The following is a 20,642-nucleotide window of genomic DNA, read 5'->3' on the forward strand; positions in this document are numbered from 1 at the left end:
GGAGAGAGAGAGGCGGGACAATATGCTAGAAAACATTTGGATGGAATAGAAACAATGAGCAGGTTTCAAGTGGCAAGAGGTCAGTTCTTTAGGGGGTGGTTCTCAAACTTCTCGGTTCGGTCGATGTCCAATCCCAGCACCCTCAGCTCCAGTTAAAACCCTCCCACTTCCTGTGGTTGATGGTTCATTGGCGGCAGATTGTAGAGGCATTTCCAGCAGGTCATGCCAGACGTGTCCCTGGCAGCCATGACATTGTAAAAGCCATAAGGAAACGATTCCTCTCGAAAGACATCATTCTTTACAAGCTTTATCCGCAATTCAACCCCAAGGTTCACTCCTCGTTAGAGGCGCTCTCCTCCGGCGAGAAAATGGCGGCCACGCCCACCCACGTGGAATTATGGGAGGCCGAGATGATGATGACAGTGTGTAGGAGGACGAGGGCCAGCAGGCAGATCTTCAGGCGCCCACTGCACAGTCTGGGGGTGGCGGCGGAGGTGACCGAGGCCCCCTGGGGGTGGCAGGGGGGAGCTGTCCTTTTTAGGGTCCCGCCTGAAGGGTTGTCCATTTTGGAGTCCCATCGGACGTCGCAGCATTCCGCCTCGCTGTCTGACGGACGCTCTCCCAACAGCCCTGCTCAGAAGAGAAAATATAAGATAAAAATGCTGAGACATTCCCCGCTGTTTGTATGTACTTGTAGTTTTGACCGATATGTATTTTTGACGATACCAATACCAATATTTTTGGAATAAAGCTGCCAACCAGTCACTATCTTGAAATTTGATTATTTTCATGGCAAAAATAGCAAAAAATGACACGTATTCAGTATTCATTTTACTGTATTTTACTTTTTGTACTCATTAGGGCAGAAAGGTGTTTGAAACGGCATTCAGACACTCAAGTTCCCCAGTGCATTTTCAACCGGGACCCTGTTTTTCATCATACTGATTGATTCTGACCGAAATCTTATGAATTGTTTCACTATAGAGCTACTTACTGGTTGCGGCTCTCCAATACAGGCCCATAGACACTCTAAAAAATCAAAGAACCCAAAGCATGTCTTTTTCAACATATTAACACACCCTCTATAATGAGTCATGACTATAGAAAGATGTCAATGGAAAGAAAGATACCTTGGCCATTGCTTTAGCTCTTCCTTGTTTACCGGTTCAGTGCGGCTGCCTGTCTACGTGCCTTGCTGTGTGAAGTAGTGCAACATAAATACTGAAAGTTGTCAGGTCATAGAAATACTGTAAATTAAATATATACGTGTCTTATTACAGAGTGAGCATCAATATGTTGAAAAAGACATGCTTTGGGGTTGATTTTTGGAAGATGTGCTGTAAGTAGCAAGGCTTAAGTAGCCCTGTAGTAAAGCAACTGATGAGATTTTGATCAGAATCAATTGGTATGATGGAAAATGATGGGAAAATAGGGTTGAAAATGTCTGGGGTTATGCTTTAAGGCAGGGAAAGACAGATTTCTTTGCAGGTTTTAATCCTAACCCTAAATCTGGGTGACTAAAATACTCCCACACCACACTGGGATGATTTGTATGTTTGGGGGGGAGGAGGGTCAGGGAGCAACCACCATCATATTGGTGGCGGACGACACTGACGGCAAAATCAGCAAACTGATATATTAGTCTAATCCTATTTGTAACCACTCTTCAGGAGAAATGTTAGGGTTGGGAGGATGTAAAGCAGCTGAACAAAGCTTGGGAGACAGTTTCAGCTAAGTGAAGATGAGATCTGTTAATAACAATAATCAAAGGTTGTATTGAACTGTGTGATCTCAGCACAGCGATGGTTATCTCATCAAGTCTGGCCCTACCGTTGGACATCCTTCAGTCCTATAGATGGAGCAAACTCACTAGACTTCTTCTCTCTGTAGCTCTAATCGTGATCTGGAGGGACAGGCCAGACACAATGACCCTCGGCTGAACTCAAATAAAAGTCGATGGCCATACAGACAGTGACGCATCACTGCATCACTTGATGACTCGGGAACTCTTGTTCGCCAGCGTTTGAAAGGACTGTCCCTGCACTGAACTGCACATGCAAACTACACTGCACAAGCAAAACCTTCCACTGTAGTACTGTGGATGGAGAATGCACTTGAGCTGAATGAGAAGAGACACAGATTTATCAAAGGAGATCTTCTTTATTTAACTTCAATTTAACCTAGTAGTATCATTGAGATGTAATTATCTTTATTTTCAAGAGAGGCCCACCAAAGAAAGCAGCTTCCTGATACAACATTTGTTGGCAGACAACATGCACCAATGCACATAAGCAAAGTTACAAATAGGATCACACAAAAAGTAAACTCTCTAATTTAGGACTAAAATGTTGTATGGTATGGACGGATGGAAGGCCAGCAAGATCAAGGGCCTAGAGAAAATAGTTCTTGGCTAAACAAAGCATAGACTGCTTATTGTTGAGTCTGCCTGAAAATCCTTCAGAATCATTTTATGAGATCGTGCTGTAATGGTGCTCAGCTCTTCCAGAAAACTTGCTTGTTGGCTAGGGGCCAGTGGCTTGGTCCTCTGAGCTAGACTCCTTGGTGATTACTACTGTATAAACTGCAGTAAATATGAGAGACAAGCCAAACTCAATTTATCAATGCATTGTTAGAACGTCCTTGTCTAAACTCGGCCCTTCTCGAACGGACCACTAGATGTCATCAGAAAGCCTTTGAAAACACCTGTTTTCCTGGAAGAATACCATACAGCCAAGACACATATGGAAATATGGATTTTGGATGAATTAATACATCCCTTATATATATATTCTAATATTTACCAATACAATGGACTGGATGTAATCAACCTATTTAGTTGTTAAACTAGGGTGGGCACTTGGATACAAACCTGGCTTGGATGTTAGAGGGAAAGGGGGGAGGGTGAGATCGGGTATACCATTGGAGTATATGATAATGTATGGAATACTTTTCATGTAAACCATTCTTCTTCAATCCAAGATCAGTTCAGCGAAGAAACAGCAAATTGGGAGGTTTTCTCTGCAGCAGTAGTGATATGCCAGGCCGCATAAACACCCACACACACACATGCAAACATAGGCGTCTGCACTTATCTGCTGCTGTTGTAAACATGATGGGAAAAAACCTACACGAGTGAACTGAACTGACTCTTATGAGACAAGTGAGTCCATATTGACCTGTGCAGATGAAGCTGGGGCTGCCGCCGTGGATCAGGTCGTCGTTGTCGGGCAGGATGAACGGACAGCTCTGCTGGACCTCCAGGCAGTACTGATGGCACGGTACCTTCTTCTGACAGGACTGCTGGGTGGTGGGGAAATACTGAGCGCACAGCCAGGGCTTATAGGCCATCTGGGAGAGGAGGAGGAGAGGAGAGAAGGGGGAGAGGAGGAGTTAGACCATATAGCTAAATGGATGCTCCCTCCAGATCCAATCGAGGATGGGTGAGGCTGCCATAGCTGTTTGTTGCTGCAGGGTCTCAGGCATCCCTCTGACAATAGCAGATTTGTACAAGAGTCCATTTCAAATCTGTTTTTCCATGTGAGAAACAAAACGTCTAGCGGCCAGCCAAAGAATAATCCCAGGGCCAAGGGAGAGAAGTAAACAAGTGTTGTTCCTAAATGAGATATCAACCATCTGAAAGGTTGGCTGAAAGAGAGAGCTACTGCTGGCAAGAAAGTAAACCTGACTGTGGAATTGGAATATTATTTACGTTATTAGTTATCCTTAGACCTTTCTCAACAAAGTAATAACATTATAAAGGGTGTATTTACCTGTATTTTTCAACCATTGAACAGTGTACATCACATAACAATGTCTTTTTCCCCAAAATGGATACCTAGCACTTCATGAATTATGGAAGGCTCATGAGATCTCAGCCAAGGCTAGTCCGCTAGAGGTAGCAGAGCCGTGGAGCTGTCTGATCAATCTTGCCTTGCAGCATAAGCTAACAAAAAGTAAACCATGCCAAATACAGTATGATCATTTAATAATTTATGAGATGTGAAGTATGAGAGTTCATATGCAGCGGGGGGTGATGTAGGGAGAACTTGTGCAAAGGCGAAGGGTCATAATTTACCGATCTTTAGCACTACAGCAGGTACAGGCTGTACCTACTGTAGTGTCTAACAGAGTCTCTGGTGCTCAGTGTCATTGTTATAAACAGAATGGACAACCTGTCTCTCTGCCAAACACACTCTCACCTGACACTCTTGACTCCACAAAAATACAAGAGATTCTCAGTATCTGAAGAGACTTTGCTGGAGTATCTTCAATGCAAGTTTAAACTATTTTTAAATGTTCAATCATCTTGAGAGGACAGAGGAAGAGAAAGGAGATTATACAATGCTGGAACTCAAGGACGCGTTCACACCAAGCATGTTTGGAGCACTTTATTTGAACTCCGGAGCGTTTCCTCCTTTAGTTTGGTTCATTTGGCCAGGTGAGAAAAATGCCATTTGAACTCACGTGGCACCAAATAACCGCACTGAGACGCCTTGCTCTTCTTCCAAGAGAACTGCAGTGCGGTTCATTAGGAGTGAGAACGTAATCCAAACCAAATGCAGGAAACGACCCCAAAGCGCAAGGGTTCATGGGTGTTGACATCTGATAGCCAGCAGTTCCTCATGCTTGGAAAGCCTAGCATAACAAAATGAAGCGAGGGCAAACTGCAGTCTGGACTGATGCTCACATTCAGCTATTTCTTAATGTGTTCTTAACTGGTATGAACAGACAACCAGAGAAGGTAGGCTAAATTATGGCAGAGAGCGCAGACAACTCCATCATGCTTAGATAAAGTTACAGGGACTGGAATCGGATTAAATTTGAATCTCCCCAGCCGCCAAAATCTCTACCTTGGTAGGATGACAGGTTGTCAAAACTCTGTCCAATGAACAAGCTACTTGTGAGTCTTGTGACTTTTGTTTACGAGCGTGTAATTGGGCAGTGCAAACCTAAACAAATCAAATAGAAAAAACAAAATAAACTTTTCCATTATAAAAAAACAATAGAAAATAAACAGTAGGTGTGACTGCGGTCTAAGGAGTCAAAGTAGAAAATATGATCCTGTGTAGTTCAGTGGGTAGAAGTAGGCACTAACACTGCTAGTGTTGGGGTTTGATTCCCACTGGGGCCACCTATACTGAAAATGTCTGTACTTAGGGTACTGTAAGGAGGTATTTCACGTTAGCAAGGCTAGGGAGTCGTGGTCATCAGAGATTGAATATGCCATCAACCACTCTGGCAGGTCAGAACACCGGTTGTGAGCAGCAAGGCCTCATTTAACACCGAGTACAACCCACACAAGGTTACTCTATTGTCCACATCAGCACCTTGGACAACTCATGTAGTCACAGCAGTGGCACCTATTCACTCCTATATCTCCTGTGTGTTACTTCATACACTGGAAGGGAATATTTATCCTACTGTATCTAGAATTCTTCTAAAAGTGAGTAAGGAGTAAAGAGAGTCATTTCTCTACCTGAAACATCTCAAACAACAGCCAGTCATGAATCACAGACACAACAAAACCATTAGCGCCAATCAGGTAATTACCAAGTGGGATAATTCTACAATGTTCAGCGTTGGCAGAATTTTCTGCATCCAAAAGCAAAGTTTAACAATACACACAATCTGATGTAAAGTAATAATCTGTGACATTTTCACATTGTTTTGTTACTCTCTACCACTGATTGATGTAACACAACAGTGACTGAACCTATAGCCAGTTCATGAAAGCTTTCTAAAGCGCTAAGCTGTTCTAAACACCCCGTGTCTGGTAGATCTTTCACAGGAAAAGTGATGCGTTTGATGTTTCCGGTTTGTTTGGAGTACACAGAAGAAGAACTGGGTAGTTAGCATGAGCAGTGATAGCCACCATAGCTGAACAGACAAAGAAAAGAGAAACTCAAACTGCATCAACAGAAAATCCAAGCTCCGCCCACACTGTTTGATTGACAGGGGATCTTTGGGAAGTGCAGTGCAGAAACACCACAGCAAAGAGTGTTTAGATGGAGACAAAATTTTAAAAATGGGGAACTTTCAGGTTACCACTTTAATTATCCTTTGTGATATTTGACCTAGGGAGAGCATCTATGGCTTGGATGTCACAGATGTTTGGTTGAATTACACCCACAACATCTCCAAAAGACTCAAAACTTAATTCTGGCATCCTATACAATATGATAATGAGGATGATGATGATCATGATGATGCAAGAATGTGGAGTAGACCCAAATGTTTTATGTTTTGCCAAATTGAAAACATGAAATGATATGTGTCTGGTATATAGGAGGAGCGACATCCTCCATACCATCTAACCTGCTTTCCAGGAAATAGCCTCATCCTTCAAAAAAAGGTCTCTTACTGCAGCACCAACCAACAACCTATTAATGATGGGGCTCAAACAGCGTTTCTTCTGTGGTTTTAGTGCTTTGACTGCACATCTGTCTCTATTTTAGTCCAAGTAATGGTTCTTGTGCAGGTTGCAGCGGTACAAATGTTTATCTTGGGATGTTCTATCACGATAAACCCGTTGATTCTAACCATGGCAACAAGACCTTGCTGTATTTTAGAGGGAAATTTCGATAAATCACACTGTGATTTTAATTCCCATGTTCTCTCTCATTGGCAGTAGTTTTCCTGCGGTAGTGGTGCACCGCTGCTGAGTGAATCCAGAATGAAGGAAAGACTGGCTCGAGTCCAGGCTGAAATCAATCAGATCATTGATTACATTTGTGTTTGTGTTTTTAAGAGTTTGGGGAGTCGGAGGTATTAAATATATGACTGGGGATTTTCTGGGCTCTGCGAGGCGGCTTCAGCTCACCACAAATGGCTGTTGTTTAATTCACGATGATTTAGCATAAATTCGTGCCAATGGTGAGATAATCTGTCTAGGGATGCCGTGGCTATCAAAGGAGAACCAAAACAAAACGATCCCAGTCAGACAGGAAATCTGGGTCCTCCTGAAGATGTGTGCTGGCAGTTGCCAAGGTAACGGCTTTTTCTGCTTTTCATTAGAGCTCAATGGGTACTGCCCCACTCGCTGTTGGTTTTCTGTTTATGTGTGTGTGTGTGTATGCGTATGCACGTGTCAAATGTGTATCCAACTGTGTGTGTGTGTGTGTGTGTGTGCATGTGCGTGTGCTCAGCGTGAAAAGGGAAGCGTATGAGAGCAAATTGAGTTAGTCAGGAAGCAGGCCTGGAGTCTGATTTGATCAGTCTAATGTGTGATCAGTGTGAATGGGAACCTGGCACTCAAAAAAAAGCCTCTGTCGCCATGCAGCTTAGTCTGCTTCAAACAATGTCATGAAGCACAGAGACACAGGCAGGAAAAAACACCAAGCTGGCAACCGTTTCCACGAGGGCTTTCTACCTGGAACTGTTTTGGCCCCGGTCTAAAATTGATTTGACCATACACACTGAGAGGGCAAAACGCTGGGCACGTCCTCCCGTTACGGAGCTTTGCAGTTGTGTCAAGGCTTAAAATCTCCTCGACTTCCAAGCCACTTTTACCAGATGAAATCAATAAGGGATCATAATACTGACCTTGGATTCACCTGGTTAGTCCATTTCATGGAAAGAGCAGGCGGTCCGAATATGCATTTACATTCACATATGTTCTTTAACAGTTGGAAAATAAGCTTTAATTCAAATTTTTACTTCAATGTTTACAAGCAGATCTTTTGCAGCCTAAAAATACATTTAATGGTTCAAACACTGTGGATGCAGTGATTGACGGCTGCCATTTGACGCTCCGGCAGATTTGAAGTGTCAGCAGCACTGGCATCTGAATTTCACCACTGTGATGGCTAATGTTAGTATTACATAAGAAGCAGACTGTAGAACAAGCCATGGACCGTATCATATTTTCTGTTCCATGGCCTGCTATACAGTCTAATACTCTGAGATATTTTGTCCTGTACTTCTGAACGATTGGAACTTTATGCAGTCACATGTTACATGGCTTTTCTAGATTTTGTGAACTTTTCTTTATCCATGTTTTAGTCTTCCTGTAGTCAGGTCCTCCACTTAACATCCAAAACCAAACCAGCTTCGGAGCATAGATGCATCAAGGTGGTTTGACATGGCACTTGATGCTTCTAGTGTGTGTTTATGCCGTTGAAAACAACTGTTTGAAAATGCGCATCTGACACCTTCATTGTTTTTCTGCCTTTACGCTGTCATATAGTGTCAATCAATGTGAGAGTGAAAAAAACGTCTTCAATCAAATAAATCAAAGCATAATCAAAGGTAATAGTGGGGTGGCAGTGTTTAAACCGGGGGAGGAGGGAGGAGGGGGTTACAGTTCATACTATATTGAAGTTGCATCGAGCAGGTAGAGAGCTGTACTACAGATAAAGGGATGAGGAGTTAATGTGCTATTTTTGGTGCAAAATAAAACACAAATTTTAATTATAACTGCAGTAAAAAAAAGTGTTGCTTGAGTCAAATTCCTCTCAAAATGAGTAGCCCTGCTTGTGACAGCTATGAAATAACACTCATGCAAGACTTTCTGTTAGCACAATAGCAGCTTGCCATGGGCGTCCACAGTTCAACTCCCATGGGTAACATACTGCCCCGTAACCTCTGTGTTGTGAATCTGGGTTTACTTTGGTCATTCCGCCGGCATCCACCAGTTCAAAGCAAGCGGCTGTATCGACCTGACAGCCGCTTGTAGATGTGAAGTGCAAAACCGGCACCGTGGCTTAAAAAAAAACAGCAGCTCTTCCTCCATTCAGCCGTACACCGGTGTAGGGCTTCCCCACCCCATTCCCATTCCCATTCCCATGCTTGCCATCGGACACAGAGAGGACTGCGGGAGAGCTTGTCAGCGGACGAGAGGAAGCGCCGGGCTGCAGAGAAACACCGGTGTTTCCTCGATATTCATTCAGCGGCAACACAGCACGAAAATTGCCTTGAGAAAATGTCAAATTGAAAATAACCGGATAATTTAGCCACGTTGTCCTCTTAACACAAAGGAGTCTGGTTAACATTGTTGTTTAGAATTCACGCTGTTTTAGAATTCATGTTTTGTTCTTCGAAAAAAAAAAGCATCCCACCGAAATTAGGAGTTTAGCACTGCAACCTGCACTTGAACCATAACTGGAACTGGAACAGTGACAGATGTGGAACCAAATCTAAAATTACCCTCAAGTAGCGCTGCAATGTAAAATCACAGAAGAAACGCCGAACAACATCCTGAACTTTCCTAATGTCACTTCCTTTGCTTTTTTCTCTCTTTTCCACTGACACACTATTTAGAAAGTCAATGAGGTAAAATATAGTCCTATGTAATTGAATGTGATGTTGGGGGAGGGGAGGGAGGAGCTAATCCCAGGACATATCTCGTCTGGTCAGGCAGTATTTTTTGGCCTCCTGTGCTCTGCAAAATTAGCATAGACAGACCCGGAGGGGTGGAAGTTGAGTGGCGCTTCTGGAGAAATGGGCTGCGGTCGAATAGTCAAAAAAATACGTCCTAACTCCTATTCCTAACCACTTTTCCTTGACCTCGTTGGAAAACGTCATGAGGTCAAGGAAAGATGTGAAGGAGAATTCATAAGGATTTAGGAAAAGACAACCGCGGTGCTAAGAGAATCCGACTGCACTTACACTAGGCTACGTAATTATGCCGTGTCGGTCTGCCGTGGTGAAACTACAATGTTCCGGAGATGGACTACTAAAAGCGCATCTTAGATACTTCGCCCCGTGCGTTCTTACCGTGTTGTTTCATGCAGGCTATATAAACGTGGACAACCCAGTGAAAAATATTACTTCATCACCAAGGTTGGAATTGAAATAAAAAAGGAATATAGGCTACCAGTCACAAAAGTGAAACGAAATGGTTGTCACATTGAGAATGGTTGCTCACGCTCACCCTCCTGTCCACTCATATTTATCGACATGAATCCCAATTAGTATGATTGTATGAAAATTATTGTTAAATTCATGCAACATAGGCATAACTTGTTAGGCCTACAAATCTGCTACTGTACATATCATCATTCTTAAGTTTCAAACATGTTGAATTAAAAACATCATCTGGCTAAAAACGTCTCATATCCCTTTTTCTAGAAAGACAGACTTCTGTGTTATGGTTAATATGCTGATTATGATCTGATTATAAGCCTATGCATATAATAGCTTAAGAACCACCACGCAACTCAGTAAACACCTTGAAATGTTGACTTGATTGTGCTTTGAAGTTGTTATGGCTGATACAGGCCTTTATTAAGGCAAGGGTTTCAGCATCTGTGACTGAAGTAAAATTAATTAATGATATTCCTAAAGGCTGGCAATACAACAACGCTCAGAATGAAGAAATAACTAATGCAAACTGAGCATAGGTTACGCTACAACGTTAACTTCACTTTGATCATTTTACAACAGCAGCGTAACGTTCATAGTTCGCCTCTATGGGTTTAACATATTGTTGAAAGTTCAAAACATATAAGCATATTAGCAAGTTATGGCATAAGATGGAACATGCTTAATGAGCAACGGTAACTTGCTCGATGATCTGCGTCCCTTGTCGGTCATGATCGTTTGTTTTCGTGAACGGCCGAATGGTGCGTCGTTGCTGCCGCAAAGAATTGTGGGACGGCATTATCTCCTTTCCTTTCGTAAAGGATGGTCCAGTGTATCCTATGCTAAAGGAGCTGAGTAAGGAAGCATTGAAGCACCTTTCCTTAGCATGTAGAGAATTCGAACAGCTCTTATCATGGCTGCCACTTAGGTACTTCCGGGTCACTCAGTTAGGAACCTTCCTAAGCAAAAAAGACTATTCGACCGCAGCCCACGTCTTCATCAAGAAGCATGGCGTTACCCCGCAAAGTTCATCATTCAATATCTCCAAAACATTGAGGACCCAGTCTGTAAAAGTGTTTTCATTTTGCCACCCAAGGAATTAAAGTATCTGCTAGCATTTAAAAAGTAACAAGTGTGTTTTAATTTTGACTTTCGATTAGGATTAGTCCGATATGAGGGACCGATATTAACAAACTCTTCATTTAACTCATGATGTTTTTAACTATTCTGCAGTTAAATATGATGCTACATTATGGGGTGTGTACTTCATAGTATGCACTTAATCCGGACATGTACATATTATATTGTAGGTACTTTATAGTATCTTGATATATGCGTGTCACCTGAGGGTTGTTGACAACAAAGCACTGAAACTCTGAAGCTGTATTATTACTGCACAGTATGCATTTTATTTGAATATGATTCCATTTTTACCACGTGCTATTATTGTGTGCTGAAGTGTTTTTAAGCTGCAACAAGTGCCTCAATGAGGACATTAAAGCTGCAATAAGCAGAATTTTCTGACCACTAGAGGGTGACAGAAACGGCAACACATTTGTAAATAACACACAGCAAAGCTTCTGCACTACGGAGGCCAGCCGACGACAAACATTGCAGAGCACTGTGCAAAAAGGCTAATAACTAAGCTAACTGTACCTACAGAGAAGTCTCACTGGTTCCTAGTCTCAATTGGCATTTTGTTCTCCTGCTAAAGGTTACATCTCCTACAATGACAAGTGAAGAGGTAGGTAGTAAGTTTACTAGTTGAACAAGTTTAATTCATTTGATGCAGTTACTTTTATTTTTCCATATGATTTCTCTGTACATCATAATGATACCGAGGAAAGTCACGCTCCATGTACATGTACCCCACACCTGACTCATTTTTTTTTTTGTACGTTCTAATTACCCAGCTGAAGATTTTTTTTTTATGTAGCCTATTGTTTGTTCTAATTAGACAGCTGAAGACAGCTTGTGTATTCATTGTTCCCCATGTAAGTCAAAAGAAAAAGGAAAAAAAATCATAAAACATTTTGGTCTGTTGGTGTCTATTCTGGTGCTCTTAGCCATGGAAACATGAATAAAATTGGATTTAAAAAGCTAAAGAACGACTCAACTAGGACAGTTTTATGTTAGTCTGTGCCAAAAACTGGTGTCTTATAAATCTGGAATGGAAGGGGTATGGCTGTTCATTTGGCTGGGATGACAAAGCCAGACAGCCACAAATAGGCACCACCACCACCGCCTCTTTTTCAGCCAAGAAAACCTTGAAACCTAAAGGAATGTCATCAGTCTGGGTTTCGGTGGAGAGTTGTAGTGTCCCATGATGGTCTAAATGCTGTTTCAGAGGCTTTTCTACCCTGATAAGAATACAAATCTGGGGGAAACACTAAATCATTGTAAATGTTTGCCATGAAAATGAATATTGGCACAAAATATGTATGTATCAAATGTATTCAGTGTGATCTCCAAATTTGAGAATAGACAGTAAATACAACAACCTGTGTCATGTAGATGTAGTAAATAAAAAGCTAAACTATGGATACACTTATACTTTTGAGAAAAGCACGCTCATGTAACTTACTATCATCTTACTATCAATCCCTATCATTTCACAGAGTTATATTAGATTCAAAAGGTCTAGCCACAAACTCTATTTCACAAATAAAGAGGCAAATTAAGTGAATTTGGTTGGTGTACCCTCCTATGTAAAAACTTTAACTCAATCCGTTGTGAAGTATCAACACTTGATATCCCTTCCCAGCAGGACGGTGTTGTCACGCACACAGCTATGAAGTGGAATGACATAGACGGCTATAAAAAGCATATGAGTCAGCTGCAGAGTGAGATCCCAGATAGAAGCTGAATGACACAGATCATTACCACTCACACAAATCATGGCCGTGGTAGAACAGGAAGCAGCTCTCACACTACCTGGGCTATTTTCAGCCGTGTTTCTACATTTGATGGGAGGCATTTTTTTTTTTTGGCACTGCAATGTACTGAGTGTGCAAAATATGAGAGCCATCTTCCCGATATTGATTTGTGCCGTTTTTGAAGACACACCATGTCTCAATTGACAGAAGGCTTAAAAAAAAACAACCCTTCTGTAATCCGTCCCTTCCCATTCACCTACATCTCGCCTTTGTCACTGAGGTGCAAATCAATCAAGGGGCATAGCGGGAATTCACCTGGTCAGACTGTTTCATGGAAAGCCTAGGTGGTCTGAAAATTGAGAGCGCACACACACACACACACACACACACACACACACACTACAAAGAGAAGCACCATATAGCTGACAAAATGTTGTTGACAGCACTGCTGCATTGCACTCGCAACCTAAATTATCAAAATACATTTGAAGCCAAGAATGGACGCCTTGGGTCACTGACGCAACGCCTGGATAAGAGAGCAGAACTCTTGTCAATGGACCAAGTGCATATGGGAGTCTGTCTTCCTGTATCCTTACTTATTTCATGCCAATTCCTGGTGGTGTAACGTATCCAAACGTTGTGCGTTTCTAGGAAATGCCAGCAGAGTGTACTGCTCAAATTAGATGGTTTGTAATTTCAGAGCAACTCTTGTTTGTACATTCACAATGTCATGTTCTCCCAGCGAGCGCACTCTGGAAACTGTCAAGGAAGAGGTGCAGTGGATGACTACAGAGTGTACCATGGCAGCCAAACTCAACGACTGAGCTTACTGGTGTAACACAGCTGGAGAAGTCAGTTCAACTCAGTACTACCCTTTGCCCAAATCAAGAGTGTGCTTTTGACTTGATCGTTTGTTCGGCTGAACAACATGCTGCCAAGCGCCGGCCTGGGGGCTCGAGACTGGAACTGACTCAGTCCACGCTATAGTCCCTGACATCTCTGACACAAGTAGGCTAGCTGACACTCCACACCGTGAAAAGCCGGGATCAGATAATTGCAAAACAGCTCTATGGATCAGACGGCATTTGGAAAGCACTATTTATATGCTCTATTTATATGATCAAAGATGTTTAATGAAGACATTGTTCAATTTTGATTTTGTTTGAGTGGTTACATGTAAAGTTACTGCATTTTCAGAGATCCATCCTTTTTTCCAGGCAGTTTCAGACCAAATCCAGTAATCGTGTCACAGCTGGACTCAGTCCTGATTGGCTTCCTTCACTAAAGAATTACTTAAATCCTTCCAATCAGGCCAGTTTGCAGCATTTTAATTGGAAAGCCTCCACTCAGCAGGTTTATCTCACTTGAATTAGAGGAGCTGCTGCTGTTGGCCAATCAGAGTCCAGTATTGTGAGGACTTACTCTTCAAATTCATCCAATTTAACTAATTCAGTTTGACTTTTAAACTACAAATATTTGCAAAACACCATGAAGAACATTATTCTTAACCTGAGCCATATTTGAAAACAAAATCGTGAAAAATGAATAATATGAGACCTTTAAATCCAAAGATGCCAGTTCACAAATAAGTGTAAGGACTGTGAGTATGGTTAAGCTATGCAAATGTTTGTGTGCAAATATTAAAATACATAGGCTATTTAAAAATGTAGTGTTTATGTACAAATTAATGATATATTAATGAAAGGTGAAAAGCTTTTATTCACAAATCTTTTTACATATTTACAGTCAGTTTACATTTTTTCAAATTTTATGTTGCAGATACAAATCACTCTGCATTTATTTGTGCAGTGTGTTTTACCATACACATGACATTTTTTGCCCTCTTTTTGATCTCCATACATTTATTCCCATAAGCTGTAGTAATGTAAGTTTCATTCCCCTTTGACATGCACTAGCTTTGATAAAATGCTTGTTAGCATGGTTTCTCAGAAGCAAAAACATCGGCAAGAAAAACATTTTAAGGTGTAAATAGGTGGCTTGATTAGTAATACATCAATCTTATTGATTGATACTTCCAGAAAACTTGAACCTTCCTTCTAACTGGAAATGCTCTATAGCGCGCATTGCATTATGAGATGGAGCATGAGGTCTGACTGACATCATCCAGGGGATTGGCATACTTTATGATCTTGGTGTCAATTCCTGATACGGCGGGTCCAGTCCTTGAGTCTCAGCCGACCACGCTGGACATTAACAGAGATGGGAGCCCCCTCCACATCCATTTCCCTGAACCATGTTTTGTACAACAGTTCTCAGAAAACATGATCATGAATGTGTATGCCAGGATTTGTTTTCAGCCCGGTTTAGCGCGCGGGCGCAGCAGCTAAGCACTGAATTTGTTTGATTTACAAAACAGGATTATTTAGATTGGCTTTCCACTGTCGCAGTCAGCCGTGCTGATGTAAAAAAGCCTGCCTGGAGTGGGAAACAAACCCACGCCATTTTCTACTATACTGTATATGAAGTTGTTCCCCTGGTTTGATATCACATTGAGTGGTTTAAGCCATGCTCTGGTCACAGGATCCCTATTGGATAGGAGCCAGCTCTGCAGGTCTCTTCTCCTGGGTTTGAGGAATTCAGTTTCAGCTGGAGCAGAGCTCTGGGAGGCTGCTGGATAGGTCAGTGAGGCTCTCCTTTTCCTGTCGCTATAGCGCCTGCTGACTGCAGGAGCTTGACCTAACCCTGAGACATATTGACTGAAACCCCCGTGAGATGTCGCTCCAAGTCAAACAGAGCCAGATAAATGCTGAGTGGGGGTTTTGATGCTTTGACAACATAGAAAAAATCAAATTGGACAGAGTTGAGCTACACTGTTCTGGCCTAGTTACACATCTTTCCAAGTAGTAGGTATATTAGATATCAGCACCACCCATTCACCCTCCACAATGCTACCTCTTAAACACTCGTTTTAACATGATAAGCCAGCCAATTCAGTCACAGAAAGAGAGAGACAATTAGAGTAACAGACAGACAGGGGAGACAGCCCAGCCTCTCAGAGTTTAGTACCTTTTTAGGTTGAAATTAATCATTACGACCCAAATTCATAGTATATATCATAGTAAGTGGCATAAAACTGATGTAACTTATATGAGGATATGGTCCTGTAAGGGGAAAAATCCTAAATTAATGCTTTTCTGAAAATACAGCCTAATTGAATTTTGTACATATTGGGGTATTTGTCTTGATGATCATGTCCTTTTTATGCATCACTACATCAGTGGTCTCTCTCATATTTATGAGGTTATGGCTGATCAGCAAAAAAGTGTGTATGAAGCCCTTTTGGAAGAACAGTAGATATGATTATAATACATCCCACAATGTTTTTAAAGGCCCAATCTCTATGTGCAGTATGGGTCCCCCTGTTGAAACACTGCCACCCAATTCCTGACTTTTAAATGTACTTTGATGCTGGAAAAGGAGACCTGTATTTTGACTTATAACAGCTTAAGTTATGAAAAAGCTTATTTTCCATCTATATCAAACTAAGTCAAACTCTTCAAGAACATGAGTGAATATACCCAGAATTGTAAATTCCATATTGTATCTTTAAATCTGTATTTGTTTTTGGCCACAAGTCCCATTGACAGAGCTGAGGTATTAAAGGGGCCCTAATATAGGAATTCAGATTTTGGAATATTTATATAAGCTGGGTTGTGGTCATGGATTTTTGATGAAGACGCTGTTGAAATTTGATTTTGCTTCATCAGTTAAAACTGCATCCTCAAAAATCCATTCCATTTTACTTGCAGTTTCAGATTAACTCTAGTTAACGCATCTTAACTGGATTTGGTCTTGATGGGCACCCCTCCCAAAACATAATTAAATCCTTCCACTCAGACAGAGCTGCAGAATTTGTTCATACACACCCTCTTTCCCTCATCATTTCAGTAAGGGCCCAGTATTGTCTGTTGTGCATCACTATGTTCTTCGAATTCATTCAAGATATACAGTACATTTTAACTAAACTATCGTAAAACTTCCAATAAAGACCAGGTCTCTAACAATAGCCGGTGAGTATGGTAAGGTAAATATTGGACTTTTGGAGCCACAGTGCAATTGTTTGGCTTCACAACACTTGCACGAGTCGTTTGGAGTAATTTTATGGCCATTTGCCCAGAAGGCTGACACAACGCTGCGCTAGCTAACTTGTGTTTCGACTGACATGAGGGTGAATAAATAAAAATAAGATGTTCATTTTGGTGAACTATTCCTTTAAAATTACTAAAATATCACAAAACAGCGTACCAAAAAAGAGACATTGTATGTAGTGGAATACACTGTCATGTTTATCTCGTTGCCATAGAAACAGATACTGGTGTGAAAGCCTTGTATTTCATTAGTTAAACATAACTACTACTTGGATCGCTACAAAGCATTGCTCCTGTTTGTTAGTCAATCCATGACAGAGAGTTTTTCTGATTCACTTTTGTGGCTTTGGCAGTTTTTGTTTCATTCCATTTTGATGCATTCATGCTTTGTTTGCAAGACGACAACTGTGCATTGTGGTAGCCCTACCAGTGTTATCAATAATAAATCACATTCTGTTTTGCATGATTATTTCAGTCAGATATGCGTTATTGTTATTATTAGTAGTAGTAGTAGCAGTAGCAGTAGTAGTAGTAGTAGTCATAGTCGTAGTAGTAGACAGGGTTCCCACTCCTTCTTAAACATCAAATTCAAGGACGTTTCAAGGACTTTCCCTTCCCAATTCCCTCAAATTCAAGGACCCAACATGGCATAGTTTGAGACACGGATCAAGGTTAATTACTGTTACAACACTGAGAATTTTTATAATGAGAACGAGCAGGCTTTACAGAAGCTCACAGACAACAATTAAAAAGAGAGAGAGGCTTGAATGTGTGAACACTTCTCAACAACTTCTCTAAATTCAAGCACTTTCAATGACCCATGTCTATTTATGTCTATTTTTAAAAACTTTCAAGGCCTTTATTTTTTTTTTCTCAAATTCACAAACTTTCAAGGATTTCAAGGACCTGTGGGGACCTTGAGTAGAAGTAGTAGTAGTATCTGACATCAGTTGCCTATACCAGTAATATTTTTAGGCTATAGGCCTAGAAAGGAAATTGTATAAATTTGACAAGCACATTTCTTTAGAGAATAGCAGTAAATTCTATCGCTTTTAGACATACCTGGTACTGCCAAAAGAAATAATGGCATGTCTCTAATAAAAGCCTGGTGCTCCCTTTTAAGGTAAAGACCCAGGCCATTATTTTAAGTTTTACGGTACATTTATTTGAAAAACAAGACACACATTATTCTTATCCTGAGACACAGTACATTTGAAAGCAAATCAAGGATATAAACTTCATTAATGTTTCTTACCTTTTTATAGTGGTAACTATAAAGGTAACAACAAAATGAAAATGAAAATACTGAATTAATGCTCTCAGAGGAAGTCCAAATGCCGGGAATGAATGTAATGTTACATTCACGTGCCTTGCTACTTGTTTTTCATTCAGTGGTGTCACTGTGTGTGCTGAATCTCTATGACTTGATGTTAAAGAAAATAACATGAGATGTGAGTGATGTCACTTTTGATCAATTTTGTATAATATTGTAAATAATAATCAATATGACCCTGGGTTGGCAGTAATGATGGTCAAATGAGGAGGAAAACTGATTGGCCCATGGGGGAAACCAATCAGTGTATGGATTGCGTGGGAGTGATAAGGAAGTGATAAAAGTGCAGATAACCGTGGTCAAGGCTAGTCTCCTTATGTGAAAATGTCAGCCACCCAATTATCTTGAATAGCCACTCTCAGACAATGCCTCAGTAAAAAATGAGTGATTACATTTTTTTTTCATTTCACTCATTTAAGGGCCCAATCCAGAATATGCAACAAAAGTCAATACGTCACCTGTATATTTCTAAACCCATTTGGAAACATCCGTCAGAGGCATGTGTGCTGTTTGGCTATCCTACATTTTTGAATTCTCATGCCCCACATTTTCTTGAATGTGAAAGACAGAGGTAGCAGAAAGCATAGGCTGAACCTCTGTTGTTGTGATGGCATTGGAGAAAAAAACGTGTTACTCGATGATTTCAAGTTGCTGATTAGCCTAAATGTTGAGAGTGCATCCAACTGTGCCAAGTGTGTCCAATTTTTGTTATATTTTGCAAGTAATGTTTGCACTTTGGTTATGTTTTAGATTGTGAGAGTTGTAATCAGAATTGTTCAATAGGACCCTATGTTTTCCAATTTGTCGAAATTGCAGATTGGAGCATGGTGCCCGAGTTTAAAAAACAGATTGAGACATAGGCTAAACGCGGAATAACAATATCATAAGCTTTTGGCGAAATTGTAGTAGTTTCTAGCATGAGAAAATGGACAGAAGCAAATCTCATGGCAACATGTAGAGATGCATTTGTGGGATGCTGTGTGTGTATTTTGAGTGTGTATTTGTGTGTTTGCGTGCTTGTCTGTATCTGTACGTCAGAAAATCCATGTGGGGTGTTGCTATACAGGATATAGCAATATAGGATGATAGCAACAGTAATAGTGAAAGATAAAACTCAAAGTGAAAAGAAAAAAAAACGAACTGATTTCATAGGACCCTGGTTTAGGTTTTGGTTTGTTTGCCCCCCCTTCTGGCCCCAGTACAGTCATTAAGTTGAAGATACTGGCTGAGTACTTCATTAAAGGTCATTGCATGACAGATGAACATGAGTTTTACAAGAATATTGAAGCTGTAATGTTTTTATGTTAACATTGTTGGTAAATATGGGAACAAAATGGACCTCTATTTTGAGTCATCAATGAGTCCCAAGTCTCTCCTATGTCATAACAGGCTAGGTAGTTGCTAGAAAATTGGGAGTACTCTTTGATGCTAGTTTTAGTTTTGATGAAAAAGTCATGAGAGTTGTTTTGTTGCTGAAAATTACCTCAGAAATTAAACTGCTCCTATCATTTGGCAGTCGTCTAGAGTAAAGGTTTGTCAGTAAACTCACCCCAAGAAGCATTAGACTGCACAGCTATGCCAGACATCATCTCCAAGGGACACAGGGAAGCAGAAAGGCCCTACCTTGACAGACTTGTCTTTCTGACCACAAATGACATGCATCTTTCTGGGACCAATTAACAACCACCAGCAGGAAACAGAAGATGTTCAAAAGTGAAAAAGTCAGGTTTATATGTGTAACTAGTCTGAAAGCAAGCTGAAGAGCAATGGAATATACTGTATTACTTCAGAAACTTCAAAAACAAATGCTTTTTGTTTATTGTTTAGCTGTATATCAGTATCCAAAAAATATCTGGTAAAAAGACGAAAGGACAAAATGCAACTTCTGCAACCACAAGGCCTCCAGTTCCACCCGCGGTCATCAGTGACAAGCTATCAAGTAATGTAATGTAAGTATCAAGCAATGATACACCCCTCCCCTTGCGAGCACGGCAGTCAACACACTGGCCTTGAAAATTGAACTGCTCTGATCACTATGAAAGAACCTCGCTGATATCTTTGAGACAGATTTGGGCTATTCTTGAGTGTGAAAGAGCATCTATTAACGATGAGATTCAGTCGGCCAGGGCTGAGCTTTCCAATTTCACAGCTGCTATTAAAACAGAGCTGGACACAGAGCAACACTGCTGAAAAGATGGGAAAGGGGCTCTCCATATGACAACGTTGCGACTCTTCAAAGCACAGTACAGCAGCTCTTAACTCAGGTGGCCACTGAGTTAAGAGCTGCTGTCAAATGTGAGGATTTGGAGGGGAGGTCACGGAGGAATAATGTCAGGATAGTGGGTGTACCAGAGGGCCCTGGTAGTGATTCTACAGCCTGTCTCTGGTATATTCACGCTAAATGAGGCACCTCTCCTGGACAGTGAACTCTACAATTTGCCTAGACAAGGTGACCCACCATGCACTATTGTTGCATGTCTCCATTATTTCAATGATTGTGCAGAGGTTCAATGCCTTGCCAGG

At 41.1% G+C, this 20,642-nt stretch overlaps 1 protein-coding gene across 1 annotated transcript in view; it reads right to left on the reverse strand.

The window, feature by feature from the left end:
• Positions 1-331: 331 nt before the first annotated feature.
• nalf1a (NALCN channel auxiliary factor 1a) overlaps positions 332-20,642 on the reverse strand; it is a 32,335-nt gene continuing 12,024 nt past the window's right edge. The window contains exons 2-3 of the mRNA XM_071926509.2: positions 3,177-3,348; positions 332-630 (exon numbers count right to left, since the gene is read on the reverse strand). Coding sequence (XP_071782610.1) covers positions 332-630; positions 3,177-3,348 — 471 coding nt within the window. The remainder of the gene's footprint in view (positions 631-3,176; positions 3,349-20,642) is intronic.

This window comes from Centroberyx gerrardi, chromosome 21 (assembly GCF_048128805.1).
Source record: "Centroberyx gerrardi isolate f3 chromosome 21, fCenGer3.hap1.cur.20231027, whole genome shotgun sequence".
Taxonomy (NCBI): Eukaryota; Metazoa; Chordata; class Actinopteri; order Beryciformes; family Berycidae; genus Centroberyx; species Centroberyx gerrardi.